At 46.1% G+C, this 18,121-nt stretch overlaps 1 protein-coding gene and 1 long non-coding RNA gene across 2 annotated transcripts; one reads left to right on the top strand and one right to left on the bottom strand.

The window, feature by feature from the left end:
- The first annotated feature begins 2,495 nt into the window (after positions 1–2,495).
- LOC133155631 (uncharacterized) lies at positions 2,496–10,468 on the top strand. The gene is made up of 3 exons (XR_009714704.1): positions 2,496–2,602; positions 2,702–2,780; positions 10,029–10,468. It is a non-coding gene; the product is annotated as an uncharacterized LOC133155631 (long non-coding RNA).
- On the bottom strand, positions 3,380–17,739 carry map3k10 (mitogen-activated protein kinase kinase kinase 10). Its single transcript, XM_061281090.1, has 11 exons — positions 15,530–17,739; positions 8,072–8,252; positions 7,852–8,000; positions 7,177–7,352; positions 6,871–7,111; positions 6,676–6,798; positions 6,469–6,607; positions 6,286–6,398; positions 5,907–6,214; positions 5,057–5,585; positions 3,380–4,997 (listed from the first exon to the last, which is right to left on the bottom strand). Exons 1-11 carry the CDS (start codon positions 16,392–16,394, stop codon positions 4,627–4,629), a joined length of 3,195 nt encoding a protein of 1,064 aa, XP_061137074.1. The 5' UTR covers positions 16,395–17,739; the 3' UTR covers positions 3,380–4,626.
- Between the last annotated feature and the right edge of the window lie 382 nt (positions 17,740–18,121).

Raw genomic sequence — 18,121 nt, 5'->3', positions numbered from 1 at the left:
TCTAAACCAGGGGTGGGCAAAGCGTGTATGATCCGGCCCACCGTTGCAGTCCTGTTCCATTAATTTAGATGTTTTTATCCATAGGCGGATTTATTTATATTTTATTTATTTTTTTTTAATTCATGTTTGGGCACGACCAATTGATCGGCAGGCGGATTTAATGGTCAATTATTGGCTCGTTCAAAACTGGGATAATTCACAGCAATTTTGTTTTTCTTTTTTTTGCAATTACTTGTTCTGTCTGTAATTCATATATTTATTGTTGTGTTAAGGACCAAAAAACATTTATTATTATTATTATTATTATTATTATTATTATTATTATTATTATTATTATTATTATTATTAATTATCTATTACATTTTTTTAATGAATCAGACAATCATTCGGTTATCTGACTTTTATTCTCCCAATAATTAACATCGGCTTACCAAAATCTACCTTGGTCAGGGCCTCATTTATTTATCTCATTTAATTATTGGTTCATTGTCTCAGTGTAAATAATAATACTGTATAGAAATATTAGTCACATGCAGACAGGGACATGGACAGGGACCCCCCTCCCTTATCTATGGTTACCTTTTTAAAATTTATAGCACTAAAGAACTGGTAAATTATTTATTAAAATAAATATTTTATTTAAGCACAAATATTTGCCCACCCCTGATCCAAAGACTGTAGTTGTCCATAGCCTCGCTTTCAGGTTTGCATATGTTAAGATTTGTTGTCCAAAAACAAAATGGCCGCCCCCAAAGCCTAACCCTGAACCCCGTCACCTACAGGGTCGTTGTTGTGACTGTTCAGGTCAATCTCCACCAAAACAAGTTTGCATTATCCCACATGCACAATTCAGTTCAGCCGATCATTTGTTAAAAAAAAGTTGGAGACTGCTGTGCTGTGTTTAGAAAATATCAATGATGTCATCGATGAATCAACTCGACTTTCATCTCATCAAAAAAAAAAAAAAAACTTTAGCGTTCAACCTCTCACACACAAACCGATTTTTAGCATCTTGTGTGTTTACCGCGGTGGGGGTTGTACAGACTAGTTGACATGTTTCGAGCTCGACTAGCTGCTAGTTTCTAATCCCGTTTTTTGAACCCAATTCAGTTTCCTAGTCTTATAGTTCTAGAAGTGTACGAGAAGAAGGAAAACTCAAGGGTTTGGAACTTTTTCGGCCTGTAGGACTAAAGTAAATGAAGATCGGGGAATTCTTCCACCGCGCACAAAGAGCTTGGGAATTATTTGCAGACGTTGCACAATCCCACCATGCGGAACTTGCTGCTATGGTGGGCCCAGAACAAGGACAGGTTGACTTGATGAAGGTTCTACTTGACTGCAGAAAGCACACCGAGTGAGAATATTATTTTTTTCTTCCTGGCTTTCACCTAGTCCCTGTTAATTAATGTCTTCTAACATGTATGTCCAGTGTAAATTTGATGTATAAACTGTCACTTGTCAATGAATATAGATTATTGCAAAGCATTCCTTCCTCCTGTGACTTTTTTTTTTTGTCGTCAGGAGAGTCAGCGTCGACTTTTATCAATCGTGTTAAACTGCTTCAGGAGAGAAAACGAGGACTTTCAGACATCCAAAACAAGCGAGGAAAGGATTTATTTCTGGCTAATAGACACCTAAGTGTGTCACCGTGTCACACCATGCTACCAGGAGATTGCCGTGATGCAGGAAGTGGGTCACCAGATGCCTACTTTAAAACAATGCCAGCGTTCTTTGAAAGGATGCGAGCCTCGAGGCCAGCGTTAATGCTGCCGTGTCTTTTGTGGCCCCAAAGGAGACAGAACAACAAACAATCGACACGACTGTCTCCTGTGGCGCTCCCGTGCCATGACGACGCTGTTTGGGTACGTTTTTGTTTGTCCTCAGGTTTCCTGGGATGTTCTCCTGCAACCAGAGTTTGAGCTTGACGGTCTCGTGCTTGGCTTTGACTTGAAGGTGATGGTATGCTTTTATTCTAAATAAAATAAAATACAATTAAATGTTTATAATCAAATAAAATACAATTAAAAAAAGTTGATAGGGTTTCAAATTCAGCTTTCAAAGTTGGGTTGGGTTTCAAAAGAGGGTTATGGTTTCAAAGTAGGGTTCTAAATAAGGGTTAGGGTTTCAAATCAGGGTTAGGATTGCAATTTAAGACTTCGATCTTGGGTTGGGTTTCAAACTACGATTAAGGTTTCAAAGTACGGTTTCAAATTAGCGTGAGTGCTTTAAAGTAGGGTGTGTGTTTGTGTGTTGCCCCTTCCGTCTTTCTCTCCTCATCCATTTGACAATCATCCCTCTTCTCTTTGTACCCTTTTCTTTTCATTGTAGTCCAGTTTAATAACGTCACCATGGCAGTGAGACGGTTGCTAGGCAACTGGCCGGCGTCTAGAAGGACGTTTCATTGGTGGTCGCTGTATGAGCCATGTTTTGCGTCGATGTAATTTACCTCCATGCCACTAGAGGTCTCTCGTGGACTTTCATGCGTTGTACGAGGAAGAATATTAAAACCAGCGGTCAACTTGAAAACGGTAATGGACTTGTCAAATGCCTGGAAACGACCAGAACTCTCCGTCACCTTATTTTCGTATTTTGAAATGCAAAGGTACACATATTAACTCCCTTATCAGCCACAGAAATTGACTATATAGGGTTTAGTCGGTGAAAAACGGCTTGATTTGGAGTCATATTGTTCGTTTGGCAGTTCCAGGTGTGAGGAGAGCAAACGTTTGGGGTTGCTTCAAACCGGAGCGGCATCAGCTACACCCAAATGCTGGATTGAGGTATGTTTTTTTTTTTCGTTTTTTTTCCCGAATGGCCATTGTTTATTGGTGTGCACACACTCACAAAATTCAATGACTCATTTGCGTCTAATAAAAAATTCGTTTTGCTCGCCGAGATTACGAACGCCGGTGCATCTAAAATGATACGAACTGTCTCGGGTGATTGTTAATCTTTCTTCTTTTTGTGTTTGCGGGCTTCATTGCCAAGACAATTGACCTTTTTGAAGAGGCAGAAATGTAAAATATAAAACTAAAAAAAAACGCGTTGTTAAATTAACACGAAAGGCATTGCTGAAAAAAATAAGCACGCTACAAAAACAAAAAGTCTCAATATGGCAAACTGAATAACATCAAATAATCTATTATGAAATTAATGGGTTCAAAGTAAGATCAGGGTGCTATTTTAGGGTTTAAAGACATTATTAAGGTCGTTTCTCGACTGAACCTCTACAAAGCGCTTCGTTGAGGTGTAGATTGCAAAACATGACATCATAGCACACACTGCTGCCACCTAGACGTCATTATGTGGTACTGCACTTTATATAACAAGTCATGCAAACATTAGGTACAACAGATCCATTTATGAATGACACCGAATCATCATTCTTACTACCTTTTATTCATCTCACAACCAAGCATTCATTACATGACACTTTTGACTTCTCATTTTTCACACCTGCCTTCATGTTGTATTAACAAAGATGTACAGGGGGGAAAAAAAAGCTTTGTAACAATAATTATTTCCGATAACAATTAATTTAATCATAATAAATACTCATGAGCACAAAGAGGTCACACCCACGCACACACACACATTCACACTTATTTGCACAGTAGTGTAACAAGTCCAAAGTGATTTGTCAGCTGCAAGTGGCCCACAAACAAGACTCCTAAAGTGCCACTGGGACTGAGACGGTACTGAGGGGGATACCGAGGGTGGGTCGGATGCGTGTCGTGGGGCTTTAAAGCGGACTTGTGAGGTTAACGTTGCATTTGTTGAAAAGTCACGATGAATCCATGCTGAGGCGGTGGATAGAGGAAAAGGTTAAGCCGTGCCACCAAAGCCACCTCAAGACTCATTTTGGAAAAATGGACAAGGATGGTGGATGTAAATGGTCAAAAGGTCAGCGTGTTTGAATATAGTCGTTGAAGTTGTACATATACAAAAGTCAATTTAAGAGGTGTTTTTTTTTAAAGAGGAAAATTAGGGAAATATGAAATAAAAATTGAAATTAAATTTAGAATGTACTATTACTTCAATTGTTCACGTGGACATGATCTCATTTTAGCTATGCATTTTTCTCATGAAATTATTTTTTAATTAGATTTTTCTCATACAGTCCCCTAATAATATTTGGATGTTTTGATTGTAAAATTTAGACTCCTCCCCCTCTTAATATTCCAAATTTTCTTCCCCCCTAGTCATATTATTATGCAATTTTGTCTCTTGTAACCTTCCTTGTAAAAGTACTGAATAAGCTTCAGAACTCCAAAATCATTCGATTTGGAGGAAAACTCAAATTGAAGTAAAAATATGACCGAAATATAAATCCGTCAGATGTTATTGCAGCAAAATGAAATCAGCCCACTCTTATTCTAAGTGTCTCAATGTTGTCGAGCTTTGTGGACCTCCAATAGTCCAACGTTGCATGACATAAGGGGAAGCCATTTTTTTGCTTCATGATACAACAAGTCTACTGGTGGGAATGTTGAAAGCAGGTGAGGTCACCTGTTGACGGAATGAATGGCTTTTTGAGGCGAGGAGAATGGTGGGCGCTCTTCGTACCCTAGTAGAAGGAATGCCTTCCAGTAAGTGTCATCGTTGCTGGATTCAAAAAGCGGGCTGCTATGTGTACTGTTGCCCGCAAAGGGCAGCGGGCTGAATCTTCCCGCACAGAGGTACCGTGTGGTCCAAACTTTGCCCCTCTACGTCCATGTCCATCAAGTTGGGCCGGGTGGCGCCGTTGTCGCCCTCCCCCGGGGGTCCCATGCAGCCGGCGTTGAAGTTTCCGGACAGCGAGCCCAGCTGCCACGGGTCGCCCCGTGCCCGGGCTGGCCGGGGACGGCCGGCGAACTCCAGTGTTTTGGGTCGCTCCAGGGGGCTGATGAGACAGAGGGGAGCCGGAACGGGGGGAGCGGGGGCCTTTCGACGCTGGGGCTGAGGGAAGATGGCCGAGGGGTCCGGCAGGCGAGGGACGTCCAGGGAGTCCAGCGCACCTGCGACGTCCGACAGTATATTAATTGAAAGGAAAAAAAAAGTTAAGCGAGTTAGTTACCTTTGGTTACTCTGATGACGGGTTCCCCCGCCAGAGGGGGCATGGGCATGCTTCCATCAGACGGCGTCCTGCGGTGGACAAAAGTCTGCGCCCGTGGTCGTATGGCTCCGTCAGACGGCGTACGTCTGTGTCCCCGATTGAACGCCATGGCGGCCGACACGTGGGTGGGCGTGAGCGACTGGTTGGGCTCCTTCTTGAAACTCTCTGTCCGCAAGTCCAACAGCGGGTTGAGGGAGGGGCCCGTCGGGGGCGGGGCTTGCATTCTGCCCGGCGTCAAGGGGTAGTCGTCGGCGTCGGAAGGCAGGAGGGACTTGGTGGAGTTGCAGTCGGACAGCGAGGACAAGGAGAGCAGCGTGACGGACGGGGAAGGGTCCAGGGAGGGCAACGTGGAATCGTGATGGCGGGAGAGGGACAAGGAGAGGTTCCTGCTGGGGGGCGACGTGCTGCGACGGAAACGTCCCGTGCGCTGGAAAAGACTTTCCTTCTTCTTCCTCTGCTCCTCTTTTAGGTCCTGCTCGTCCTGGAGCACCTAACGAGGACGACGACACGGCTGTCACTTTCGAAACAAAAAAAATGTATATAAAAAGTCTACACACCCCTACTCAATTGACAGATTTGAGTGATATTTAAAAATACACCAAGATAAGTCATTTCAAAACGTTCTCACCATTATTGTGACCTGTGTAACCTGTACAATGTAAAGGAAAGTCAAAAATGAACTGAAGTAATGCGGTTGCATAAGTGTGCACACCTCGTTACAACTGTGGCTGTTTTTTTGAGGTCAGTAAAAACTGGCATTTGAAAAAGGGGTGTGTAGACTTTTTAGATCCATTTTATGCATGCAGTTTACCTGCAGTCTGCCCAGCTGCATCAGGTCTTGGCCCAAGCCCACCGAGGCCAGCAGCGAGGCGCAACCCAACAGCAGCATGTCGCTCTTCTTCCTCTGGCCGCAACGTCTCAGCGAGTCCTGGTGGCTCAGCGCCGCCGCCGTTCCCACGGAACCCTGAGTGGAGCTGGCGCCTGAGGAGCCCACCGTAGCGGTCGCCGCGCCGGACCCCGGGGTGCTCCACAAAGACCCCGAGTCGTCTGCAGCCCCGTTGCTGCTGGTCTCGGAGGGCTGCAGGGAACCCGGCGACTCCTCCGACTCGCAGCACTCCTCTGAGGGACAAAATGGAGGACGGGCAGGTTGGACGAGAGCATTTTGGTTTCAACTCAAACAAGCGACTCACCCATCTCACTGAGACTGGAGAAGCCCACCGTCATGGGTGCGTGCTTGGGGGACTTTCCCAGGTTCGGGGCACTGGATGACCACACCTTGCCACCCTCGCTCAGCGATTTCAGTCTGAGGAACGGATGGATGGACGCAAGAAATAAATAGCGATATCAAACGTTCAAGGCTTAAGTCCGCTTACTTGTCCTCCCCCCCGAGCCTCTCCCTCTGATGGGTGGAGCTGGGCCCCCACGTTCGTCCTTTCTTCTTGCCGGCCGCCATATCTTCCTTCTTGCACACTGCGCTGCGCCCCCACGTCTTGCTGCCGTCGCTTGGCGTCACTGTCAAACATTTCAACAGCCACAATCATTTATGTGCAAAGAAGGAGCTCAAACTGGTTGAGTCTCACATCGTATGGCTCGAAGGCGAGGAATAACGCCCGGGCTGGCGGGAGGTGTGGTGCTTTCGCTGCCCTGCATCTTCCTCTTGTCCACGCTGGGCGACGCCTGCACCGTGATCTTGTGCTCGAAGCCTTTAGGCACATTGAAATACATTATATCTCCAAAACATTGTCTGACTGGGTGCAATACTTGTTTGCACCCACCAGAGGGCAGGCTGATGCCGTCTCTGCTCAGCTTGAGCAGCCTGCTCTTCTTGAAGTGTCCCTTCCTCTTTTTCACGCTGGGCTTCTCCTGGTACATTTGGTGGATGATGATGTTGAGCTCACGCTCCACGATGTCGATCTCGCGCTCGGCTAGCTCCTGCTCTCGCCTCCTCAGCTGCTCCTCCTGCTCTCGTTGCTCCTCGGCCGCCCGGGCCAGCGCCTCCTCCCAAGACCTCAGCTCCTGGGGAGAGACGTGAATGATTTTTTTTTTTGTTTTTTCTTCTCCACACCCCTTCAGGCACCTACCTTCTCTTTGGCCCGCAGCTCGTCAAACATCTGCTGGATCTCCAGCCTCCAGTCTTCCTGCAAGGAGTGGAAGGACTCCAGGGGCATTTGGAACATGGCCGACTGCTCGATGGCCAGCAGCCGCCGGTGGATGCTGGTGAAGGAGGGCCTGCTGTGGGGGATCGGGCTCCAGCACTCTGGGGGACAAAACAAGCAAGCTCCGGTTACAACAACCCAAAACATACCAGCAACCTCTGAATGGCTCAAAACAAAAACTTGATTATTTTTGGATTCTTTTTCTACTGCTGAGTGTAGAAGCGGAACCAAAAAAAACAATAGTTTGTATTCCAGGAATGAGGTGAAGTGGAAGAGCGCGGACATATGGCGTCCATTCCGAGCCAAACGCACGACTGTCATCACACCTTCACGTTGCTGCTGTTATCAGTCCAACGCCCCACTGAAGTCACACTGACCCACTGAACGTGACATTGAAGGATGAGCGTGGATGAGATTAAGATAAGGATGAAAAAAGATTGACGCTTTGAGGAAAGCCCTTTCTGTTTTTTTTGGAGACATGCAACATGGCTTGAAGCAATCCGTTGAGATGATTGTGCACGCTCGAACCGCGATATGGATTTAATTGAATGGATATTCAACCCATTCAATCAGCTATAGTGGTGAGGTGGTCCAGCTTACCTGCTAGGAGCTGAGCGAAAGCTTCAGGGCACGTGGAAGGGACGGGAAGTGTTAGCTTGTTCACGGCCACGCCGTAAGCTACGGCTAGCGCGTCGATTTCTCTGTAGGGAACCTCGCCGGTGAGCAGCTCCCACAGCAGCACGCCAAAACTGTGACACACACACACACGCATGGAGCTTGAACGTGACCCACAAAGAGGAAGAAGGAGCGCAGCACCTACCTCCAAACATCGCTGCTCTTGGAGAAGAGGGAGAGCTTGATGACTTCGGGCGCCATCCAGGCGTACGTGCCCGCCGCGCTCATCTTGGTGGTCTGGTGCCACTCTCGCGCCAGGCCGAAGTCGGTGATCTTCAGGGTCTTCACGCTCAGGTCGTCACGCTCCATCGGCTCCAGAATGAGGACTGAAAAACGCACAATGACACAAATAACTCAAATATGCTGACTCACTATTTTTCCTTTTTTTTTTTTACTGTGACACTCATTTAAAAAAATACACAATGGCATAATTGCCCAACACTGATGCTATTCATTAGCCCGTTTATGATGTTTTGCATTGTTTGTTAGCATTAAGCTAAATGGATTTCTGATTGTAAAGCTGTGGTTGTGCAAAAAATATGAGAGAAATAAAAAAAAAACTGCAGTTTTTTTTCAAAGCACCACTGTATTACAGTTATTTAAAATATTTCATTAAAACAACCCTATTATTGTTTTTGTACTTTCCAACAAATTGCTGACACTGCACAGTTACCATAGCAGCACTCATGTGTTTGCATTATGCAGCTCTTCGCCTCATACTGGACGGACTTTCTCCTTTATTTCCGCGTGCGAGCCGGCTATGGAAATATTTGGAGTGTACACACTTTGCAAGTACTGGGAGGCAGGTGGAGTCTGTCTTCTCACTCTCACTCTTATCTGCAGGCTTATGCAAAGGGTGGCGAAGCCTCTCAGGCACAAACACACACAAATAGCAGCCTTTTTGTTGACATACACATAACCCTCGTCAATACACACAGCAAAAGCCTTTACGCTGTAAAAGGTGTGCCTCTCTGTCCACAAACTCTCGGAGCAACCTGTTCTAGTTTTTCCACAGTCAATCCATTGGCCGAGTGTGACTCATGAAAAGTTAGGCCGCATGACAAATTAAAAAAAAAAAAAAAAAGGGACTGATACAAAAACAAACTGTCAAAATAATTTCTCAATGTCATTATTAAAAACACGTAAACCCATCAGCTTTCTTTTAGCTTCTTGAAAATTCTGTTAAGAGCTAAAATTTCTAATAATCTTATATAAATAATTGGACTTTTTCTGTCACTTAGAGTTTGCAGTGTCATTGTTTGCTCAACTAAAAGGATTCAGCCTCCATGCAGTTTACGTGCGTGTGAAAGAAAGACGTGTCGAACCACTTTACGTGTTGTTTTGGCTCAAGTGCTGTGTTATCAATTTGTTGTTATGGTAATAAGGGCGGAGGTCACACTTGCTAAATGTCACTAAAAGAAAACAGGTTTGAAAAACAAAAGCAATCATCTAAAAGTACACATGCAGTAAAATGTTTTATTAAATTACTGTATACATCGACAAAAAATATAATACATTTAAATAAATATATAAAAATATGATAAACTGTTTGTGCAACTTCTTGTGCTGTGCGCGCTTTGGCCACCAGGTGGCAGCAGCACACGCATACGTATAGACAGCACACAAAGAAGACAAGTGCTCAGTAAGCTGCAACAATTGTTTACTGTCAGCTGAATTGCTGTTTGTGAATGCATCACTGTGATTTCCTTTAGCGTCGGACACTTGACGTCAGAATTAAAAAAAACGGAATGCCAAGATTTCACCGAGCTATAAAGCCGAAAAGATCAAATACAACATAATATTCTGGTAGCCGAGTGTAGACAAACCACATGAACACTTTTAAGCAGGAACGTAAGCAAATAGTTATATTTAGCAGTATAAAAGGGTTGCCATGGCGCCAAGTCAGCGACTCAACAAGTTCGTGTATCACCTCCCACTGCCACCTCCGACACTTTGCTCCATTTGACCACATTCCACTCCAATAACATCTCTTTTGACATGCTGACGTAAAATGTGTTACAATGCAACCGGAAGCATCTAAACATGGCCAATAGTGCCTTTCATTGTTTTATTTTGGTTTTATATTTGTTCCCTCCCTCTAGTCTGCAAGAAGACAAGGAAGCAAAAGTGTTGGTGTCTCGATGGTGACGACGAAGAGGCCGGCCGGAGAAAACAAGGCCAAGGAAGGCGGGCGAGAGATTGCAGCTGGGAAACTGGGGCAGGAAAAAAAAGGTAAGAAAGAAATGGACGTTTGGGCAGAGAAGCGATGGAAGGATGGGATGAAAAGATGCGGAGGTAAAGAGGACAAATGACTGGAGGCGGAGCTTTTGTCCCTCGTGTCTTTGTGTCTCAATGACTGCCGCTACTTTTATGCTCCTGCCTTTTTTTTCAATTCGAGTTCAAGCCCGCTAACGCATCGAGCAAGAAATAGGCCCTTGATAATAATATCATATAAAGTAAAAAATAATAACAATAATAATAAAATAATATAATTTATGATCATTTAAAATGGCAATGTTAATGAGCAAAAAAAAATAAATAATTTAGCACGTATTGTATATTTTGTTATTTTCTTTTTTCTGTTGTTATTCGGCTCTTCTCATAATTCTCGCTGCACCCGGAGCGACACGGCCGAATGCCGACTTCAGAAATGGAGCATGGCAAAACAAATAGTCAGCATCTCCACCAAACGGGCTGCAATAGGAAAACATTGACCCTGTAATAGGCTCCACATCCAATTTATTGTTGAACACGGCCCAGTTGATTCTAACCCCCAACCTTGAATGTGCAACATTCACGCAGTATTGTCATGACATCTTGTACTACTTCCAGTTAAAGCCTTGACGAGCATCTTGCGGCTCTCTTCCCATACAGCGAGTGTTACCGATACCCCGGTTTGGCCGGAGCAGCACCAAGGCGCCGAGGCTCGGCTCCAAAGCGCCGTCCGTCGCTGTAGCACACTCTTACCCTGCAGTCATTCGCTTTGTCTGCACACAAACGCAGCTGCCAAGTTGGTGTGACTTGAGCGCCCACCTCTTTTGGGAAACTCTGAGCTTTTAAATGCAGAGGCTTCTTCTTGGCGCTTGGAGTGATGGAGTGTGCGGTATGAGAGGGGAGTGGGGGGACGTCACTTTGAATTGAATCCGTTTATCTTAAGCTACTCTCAATACAGAGTTTGACAGATTGAGCCAGCGAGAACTTGACTCGAGCGATTTTTGTCCGTTTTGAGTGCATGAATCAGGGATGGGCAACTTGATCGTTTTTAATAAACAAAAGAAAACATGATCTTTACATTTTCTTTGATTTGATTTTACTTACTTTTTTTTTTTTTGCTCAAAAAGGGTTTAAAACGCTGACTGATATTTGACGTACCGTTTTTTTCCATGTATAGTGCGCCCCCATGTATAATACGCACCCTAAAAATGGCATGTTGATGCTGGAAAAAAGCCTGTACCCATATATAATGTGCACCCCAGATTTTAAGACAATAAATTTGTTAAATTTTGCGCATTATACATGGAAAAAAACGGTATTTGAAGTTAACCTCTTAAATTGAAGATGGACGAAAATGTCATTTGCTGACATAAAACCCTCAAATACGATTGCAGTAATAAAACTTTCAATGATTCTCCGATAAAAAAATAAATTAAAAAAAGTAAAAAAAAGATTGAGCCCACTCTCAGTAGCTCAATTGCTATCCAAGTGCCCCCCCATGCGTGTGGCTAAAGTCTCAGTGGGCCAGCGGGATGCCCGGCACCCGCTCCGTTTGGCCCGAGTCGACGCTCGCCGTGCCAGGCTGCTGGCAAACAACAACAATGACCTTCTAATGGAAGAGTAAACATACTAATAGGCCCGGAGGTACAACAGAGGGGGGAACTCGGAGTCTTCACCGAGGCAATCTAGCAGTACCACTCATGTCCTTTTAAAATGTCAGGAATTGTCTGAGCTAGGATTCGGATTATTATTTCCACTAGTGAGTGTCAGAGACGATTGGATATCAATTTGGCCAAGTTTCGGTTTTTCCATTACAATGCTTTTAATATGGTGAGCAAGGCCCTTGTATTCATATGCACATTGGCGTGCCAAAAATGGAGCATGAGAATGTGTGTCAGAAATCTTGCAGGTCCACAGGGAGTCTGGTCTGCACTGCAATGCAGTAAGTAGAGTGAAAAAGGGGGGGGGGGGGGGGGGGCCTGGTTGGTTGGTTGGTTCCAATCAACTTATTGACCAGTGTGGAAAATAGTCGCAGTTGTTGTGTGCGCACGCAATTGTGTATTGTGTTGGGATGGTGTGCACTTGAGGCTCATGACTGGTGTCAGTGTCAGTACAAGGCGAATGAAACATCTGTTCAGCTTGTGTTCACGCAGCAACAAACAGGACAAAGTGCAAGCACATCATTTCGGAAACTCTGATATGAGGCCGACGTGGCGCCAATACGAATGCAGCAATTTTTGGGAAACATGCAAAATGCTCTATGATTTTTTATTTATTTTTATATATATTTTTTTTATTCCCTTATTGCAGCATTAAGAACCCTTGACCGCTTCATTTTCTTATTCTTCATGTTAGATCCATGAAAATGACCAATTGACAAACTAAGCATGCTTCATCCTCCTTTTTTTTTTTTCCTTTTATACAATTCCTTCCCATGCTATGTGTCCCTCCCTCATTATGGCCTGTGGCATGTTTCACAATGTTACCCTACACAAAAGTCAAACTGGTGTTATACATGTCCCCATAGCTGCATTCATCCCTCCATCCCTCCCTCCTTCCATCCATCCATCTCTTCATTCCCATTGGAGCCTCCAGGGGTTTTCAACATTCCTGCTTTGCTCCTTGCTTGCTTGCCTGCATCCATGCCTCCACTCTCTCATTCCCTGCCTCAAATTGCCCGTGGCTGCTCCTTCCTCCTCCTCCTCCTCCTCCTCTTCCTCCCCTGCAGTGACTTCTCTGCCACTGTGAGCCATGCTCTCTTTCTGTCTTGGGCTGCGGTGTGAGAATGGGGTCATTGTTGCTCTCTGGCGATGTGTACATGTGTTTGTGCTGCATGTGTGTGTCTGTGTGTGTGTGGTATGGAGAGTGTGGGCTCCAGCGCCAGCGTGTCCTGCTGTCCGACCTCCATGCACACACAAGGCCACATATTCAATGCACTGTACTGGATAAGAGCAGAGAATACACCGAGTGTTTTCTAATTGGCCTTCAATCCACGAGGACAGCGATACGATGTTAACGGTATTTTATTCCCGAAAAAACGCTCGCCCTTCACACTCGTCTAACTTCGTCACCATGTCACCGTCCAGCACTCTCGGAGGGATTAGCCGGCCACCCCTCTCATCCTTTTCCTCAACAGTCCCGTTTTTCTTTATTCTCACAGCCACGTTGCATTATAAAGGCTGATATTAGCCTCGCTAATCTGATTAGCAGCTAATGAAACACTTAGTGGAACCGTTGCTACCCACGTTAAGCACTACCGTAATTTTCAGACTATAAGTCGCACCGGAGTATAAATCGCACCAGCCTCCGAAAATTACGGTATTAATCGAAAAACAGAAGCGGGCGATTACATTTGTGTTATTGTTCCCGATGAAACGAGACTAAAAAGGAGAGTTGACAAGCCTGCCTGGGGGGCATGAGGGCTCCCTCTATTCAGATGAGTGTTGACTATGTAAACACGGCTCCCATTCGAAGCGGGAAGAACAGCATGTAATGTCGGGCTCGCTCACGCGAGCGAGCGTGCGTGCATACACGCACTTTCGAAACAATTGCTAGAACAAGTGTTGCGCCATCATAACAGCTTTTTTAATGGTCCGTGCAATTATTAAGTAACATTTGATGACTATCATAAAAGCAAGATGAAGATACGAGTGGGGTACACAAAAACAGACATGAATTGGACATTTTTATGAATATTTCGAGTTCATCCACCCACTTGTCCTTGATTTGAGCTACCGTAATTTTCGGACTATAAGACTATAAGTTTTTTTTTTCACTTTTTTGGGCATTTTATGTCGGGTGCGACTTATAGTCCGAAAATTACGGTAACATTCCAATCGGCTCTTAAAAGGAGGAAATATTATAGGACAGCTCAGAGGTGAATGATTGTTTTTGAAGGCCCTGAATGTTGTTCAAGGTCGCAAAGGTTCACCAAACGTTTAGTTTGGTGATGTCCCCGATGCATCCTTCAAATTTTAACATTCTCAATGAAAGGAACATTTCATGATGACGCTCTCCGACATGATGAGTCAACTGTATTAGTGTGTAGCAATGACAAGATGGCCACTTTACGCAATCCAGTGGGACCGGGTGCCCTACGCGGTTAAGAAACCTGAGGCTGATGCGGGAGCAGGGCGACAGGTAAACCATGACCACGAAGCCAACGAGTGGCCCGCTCACAAACGTGATGTGACATCACTCGAAAAGAGCTCATGGTAATCAGATTATCCCCCGGCCAGACTATACAAAAGTACCCTGGCGTGACTTGTAAACTACAAGCGGATGGTTTTGGAGTAAATCTTACTTGTGAGCCAAAAATAAAACTCCGTTTTGAAAAAAACTAAATTGGCTTTTGATGACTTCTTTAAAGACGCATGGAAGAAGGACCAAGTTTGAGGAGAGACTCTGGGGACGCTCACCCGTCCGTGCCAAGTGGTGGATGGTTTGAAGAGGACACCTGAGAGCGCTGCACCCGCACAATGAGCTGAGGTGTAACCCAAAACGGAGATAAACCACTGTTTACCCCCCTTCTCTTGTTCTTTCCCGTCACTCACGCTTTAGAACCTCCTTGCATGAGCCCCAGAACACTTAAGCGTCACAGTACACTTATTTATTTCATTTGAATCATTTTATTCTTTTAATTGATTTAAAATATATCAACAGATTTTCCACGGCGGGGTATCAAGAGCGGGTTCGAGACTTGACTAAAACAGAGCTTGCTTATTTACAAGTCGACAATAGCCTAAATTAGGGCATTGACATTTAACGGAGCGGGCCGATAGAGGCTAGAAGCTGCGTGACTCAGTGGCACAGAAGCAACGTCGTGTATAATCGTATCCCATGGTCACATTTGCTCACATTTATCGTTATCGGAGCCACCTATGGGAAGGAAAGACATTTCGATGATCTTTCCCGCAGATCGGCAATGTGATTGTTTACGCTACTCTTTAAGCGTCTCGGCCTTTTAAAAAAAAAAAAAAAACGACGGCACTCTCCTCTCCATCCCCCACCATCAAGCACGTCGGAGGAAATCAACGCACGCCGCCGTCCGCATCTCCCATGCGTTGAGGCTTTTGGTGCCATTTGTGCGACGCGCTAACAACTGCGTCTTTAAAACAGCAAGTAGCACAAAGGACCAAAAATAGCACAGTGAGTTGCAGAGCAGAATTGCTCTCCTTGCGGACGGACGGGGGAAGAGGAGGAGCAGATGGGTGATGGCGGGAGAACTTGGCCGAAGGAGACCGATTGGGCAGAATTTAGACTTGCCGGCATTTATGCGATATGACATGATGCGATATTAATTGTGTTCATGCAAATTGCTCTTCCTATTGCTCCCATGTCCCGACTCTTTCAAGTTCTTCAAAGTCAATACAAAGAGATGAGTACTCACTATTACTGGACTTGAGGTCTCTGTGGATGATGGGTACAAACGCCTGGTTGTGAAGGTAGTCCATCCCCGTGGCAATTTGCACAGCCCAGTTCACCAGCACCCTCGGGGGCACCTTCTTTCCAGCCAAGGCTCGGTTGAGGGCCCCGCCTCTGGCGTATTCCATGACCAAGCACAGATTGGGCTCCCGCAAGCAGACCCCGCGCAAGGCGATGATGTTCGGGTGCCGGAGCATCCAGAAGAGTCTGGCCTCCTGGCGGACGCTCTCCGCCGTCACGCTGATGTCTTCGTCTGGGTCTTGCCTGGCAGCCTTGACCGCAACTTCATCCCCTTGCCAAATCCCTTTGTAGACCTTCCCAAAACCACCCGCTCCGATAACCTCCTCCAGGAGCAGTTCGGAAAAGTCCACCTCCAAAGGGCACTCGCCCGCATCCACTGTGAGCTGCTGGTAGTTTGGAGCGTCCCCCTTTGTCACATAGTTACTGGGAAAGATACCCACCTTGTCCTGGATCTTACCCGTCCACCAACCCTCATCGCCGGAAACTTTCGAGTCTTTGGAGAGAACTTCCAAGAGGTCCCCGCGCCTCAGGGTCAACTCCTCATCTGCCGTGGCCTCGTAATCAAACACCGCCGTCCAGTAAGGGTTGAGGGCCGGGCAGTCGCGGTGAGACTCCGGAGAGCCGAAGGATGAGTTCCAGCTACTGCCGTTCTCCGCTTGCATGACCGGGGCAGGGCACATGAGGGGCGGCGGGCTCATGGAGGATGCCGTGGAAGGGATGAGACACGGGGGAGGTGGGGAGCAGCGGCCCCCGCAGCTGCTGCAGGAGAGGGGGGCCGCCATGTTGCTCACTCTGCCGTACGGGTTCATGGACACTCGGTCAACTCGGGCGCAATACACACCGCAGGCCCATCAACCAGGCGTCCACCAGGAGCGGGAGTCAGCGGATTAAAAAACCGGGAGTGCCGTGCCCCCATTCCCGCATCTTAATGAAACCGATAACGTTTCCGCTCGTGGTTGTGCAACAAGCGTGGATTCCCAGAAGGGTCAGGTCATTCAGGTACAATGGACAGGAGGTCAAAGTCCAAAAGCACGAGAGTATCCCCGCTTCCTCATGGACATTGAATAGTGTCAAATCTTAAGGCATATCCCGTATCCTTTTTAAAACACACAACGATCTTTAATACGCTAAGTGTTCATGTAGGTCGACACGAGAAGACAAATCGGGCTCCATGCTGTTTTCCACGAATTGTGAGGATCCAAAAGGGACTGTCATTGGAATATGCTTGCGGGGGGGACTCACTGTGGTTAGACTACCAGTAAAAATGACAGACCCTGACAGAGCCCAGTGCAATCCTCTGAGTGGGGGTCCTCATTATCCAGTGTAGACGCTCCTCCCCCGTCAGCCATCTCCATGAACATGGGTGGCTGAATGGATGGATCTCTATTCTGTGCCCTACATCCCAAAAGTCCGGTCCGGACGAAATCCTGCTGCTCTAACGAACCCCGGACAGACTCCATCAATCGGGGGTCCGATCATATGAATGAATTCAATCGGTAGGTGGAAAGCAGGTCACAACAAACCCAGGAATGATGGCGAATGGACGTCTCATTTTTGTGTTAGCTTATCCATCAGTGAAGGAGTCTGTAAATGTCTGGGGGGGGGGGGGGGGGTCTTAAAGATAGACTGACACTACCACAGGATGAACAAATAATCGATCAGCATCAACCATAAGATCCCCCATAAATGAAGGCCACGTTCCATCATATAATAGTGATTTAGGCCACTATGATAACTAGTCACCGTAACCCGACCTGCACCGTGGGCATAGCAACATCCATCGACTTGTTATGGGCGTGAAGCTGCATCCACACAAGCCTGCGTGACGTCCCTTGTCTTGCCAATCATCCAGATGTCCAAAAAAGCTCCATCGGTATTTAGACGCATCGAGCTGTCAAAAACACCGGGCGAATCAATCCGCGTCTCAACAAATCCACCCCGCCTGACGCGCACTTGGCTCGGGGCACAATTGTCCGGCCTGTCGCTGACCCACGGAGCAAAGAGCTGTCGGGGGGGCCAGTTTGTGTGCATATATCCCATGAAGAGTGGAGAGGATCCGGGAAGACACAGCGCGGTGGAGGACGCCTTTGGTCCGTTGGAACCGGAGCGACACACTGATCGGCCGCCGCCGCCGCTGGTGGTGGTGGCGATGACGTCCCGTTGCACTCTGGGTAATGTAGTCTCAAAGCCTCTGGCGCTGACCTACATCAATATGGCAGCTCGTGAATCATTAACGTGGGCACAATACCATAAAAACGGATTATTGACAATTACCTCGGCGGTTTGCTTTCATTGCCACGTTGTACAAATAGAACGTCTCGATATTGGAGTTTTAATAGCATAATGCACGAATAAAAGCCCGGTTATTTATTTTAAAGACGTATGAATGGCAAAGATTCTAACCTATACGTATAAGTGCCACGTCGGCCATTAGTTGAAAATGGATGGATGCATATTGCAATCTTCACATTAGCATAACGAAAGCTAATTATCTTATTTATACACAGTTAGACCAACAGTATTAACGCTGTAATTA

Source organism: Syngnathus typhle, linkage group LG6 (assembly GCF_033458585.1).
Source record: "Syngnathus typhle isolate RoL2023-S1 ecotype Sweden linkage group LG6, RoL_Styp_1.0, whole genome shotgun sequence".
In the NCBI taxonomy this organism is placed as follows: Eukaryota; Metazoa; Chordata; class Actinopteri; order Syngnathiformes; family Syngnathidae; genus Syngnathus; species Syngnathus typhle.
The sequence above is the reverse complement of the archived record's forward strand: the minus strand, read 5'-3'. Positions and strand labels throughout refer to the sequence as shown.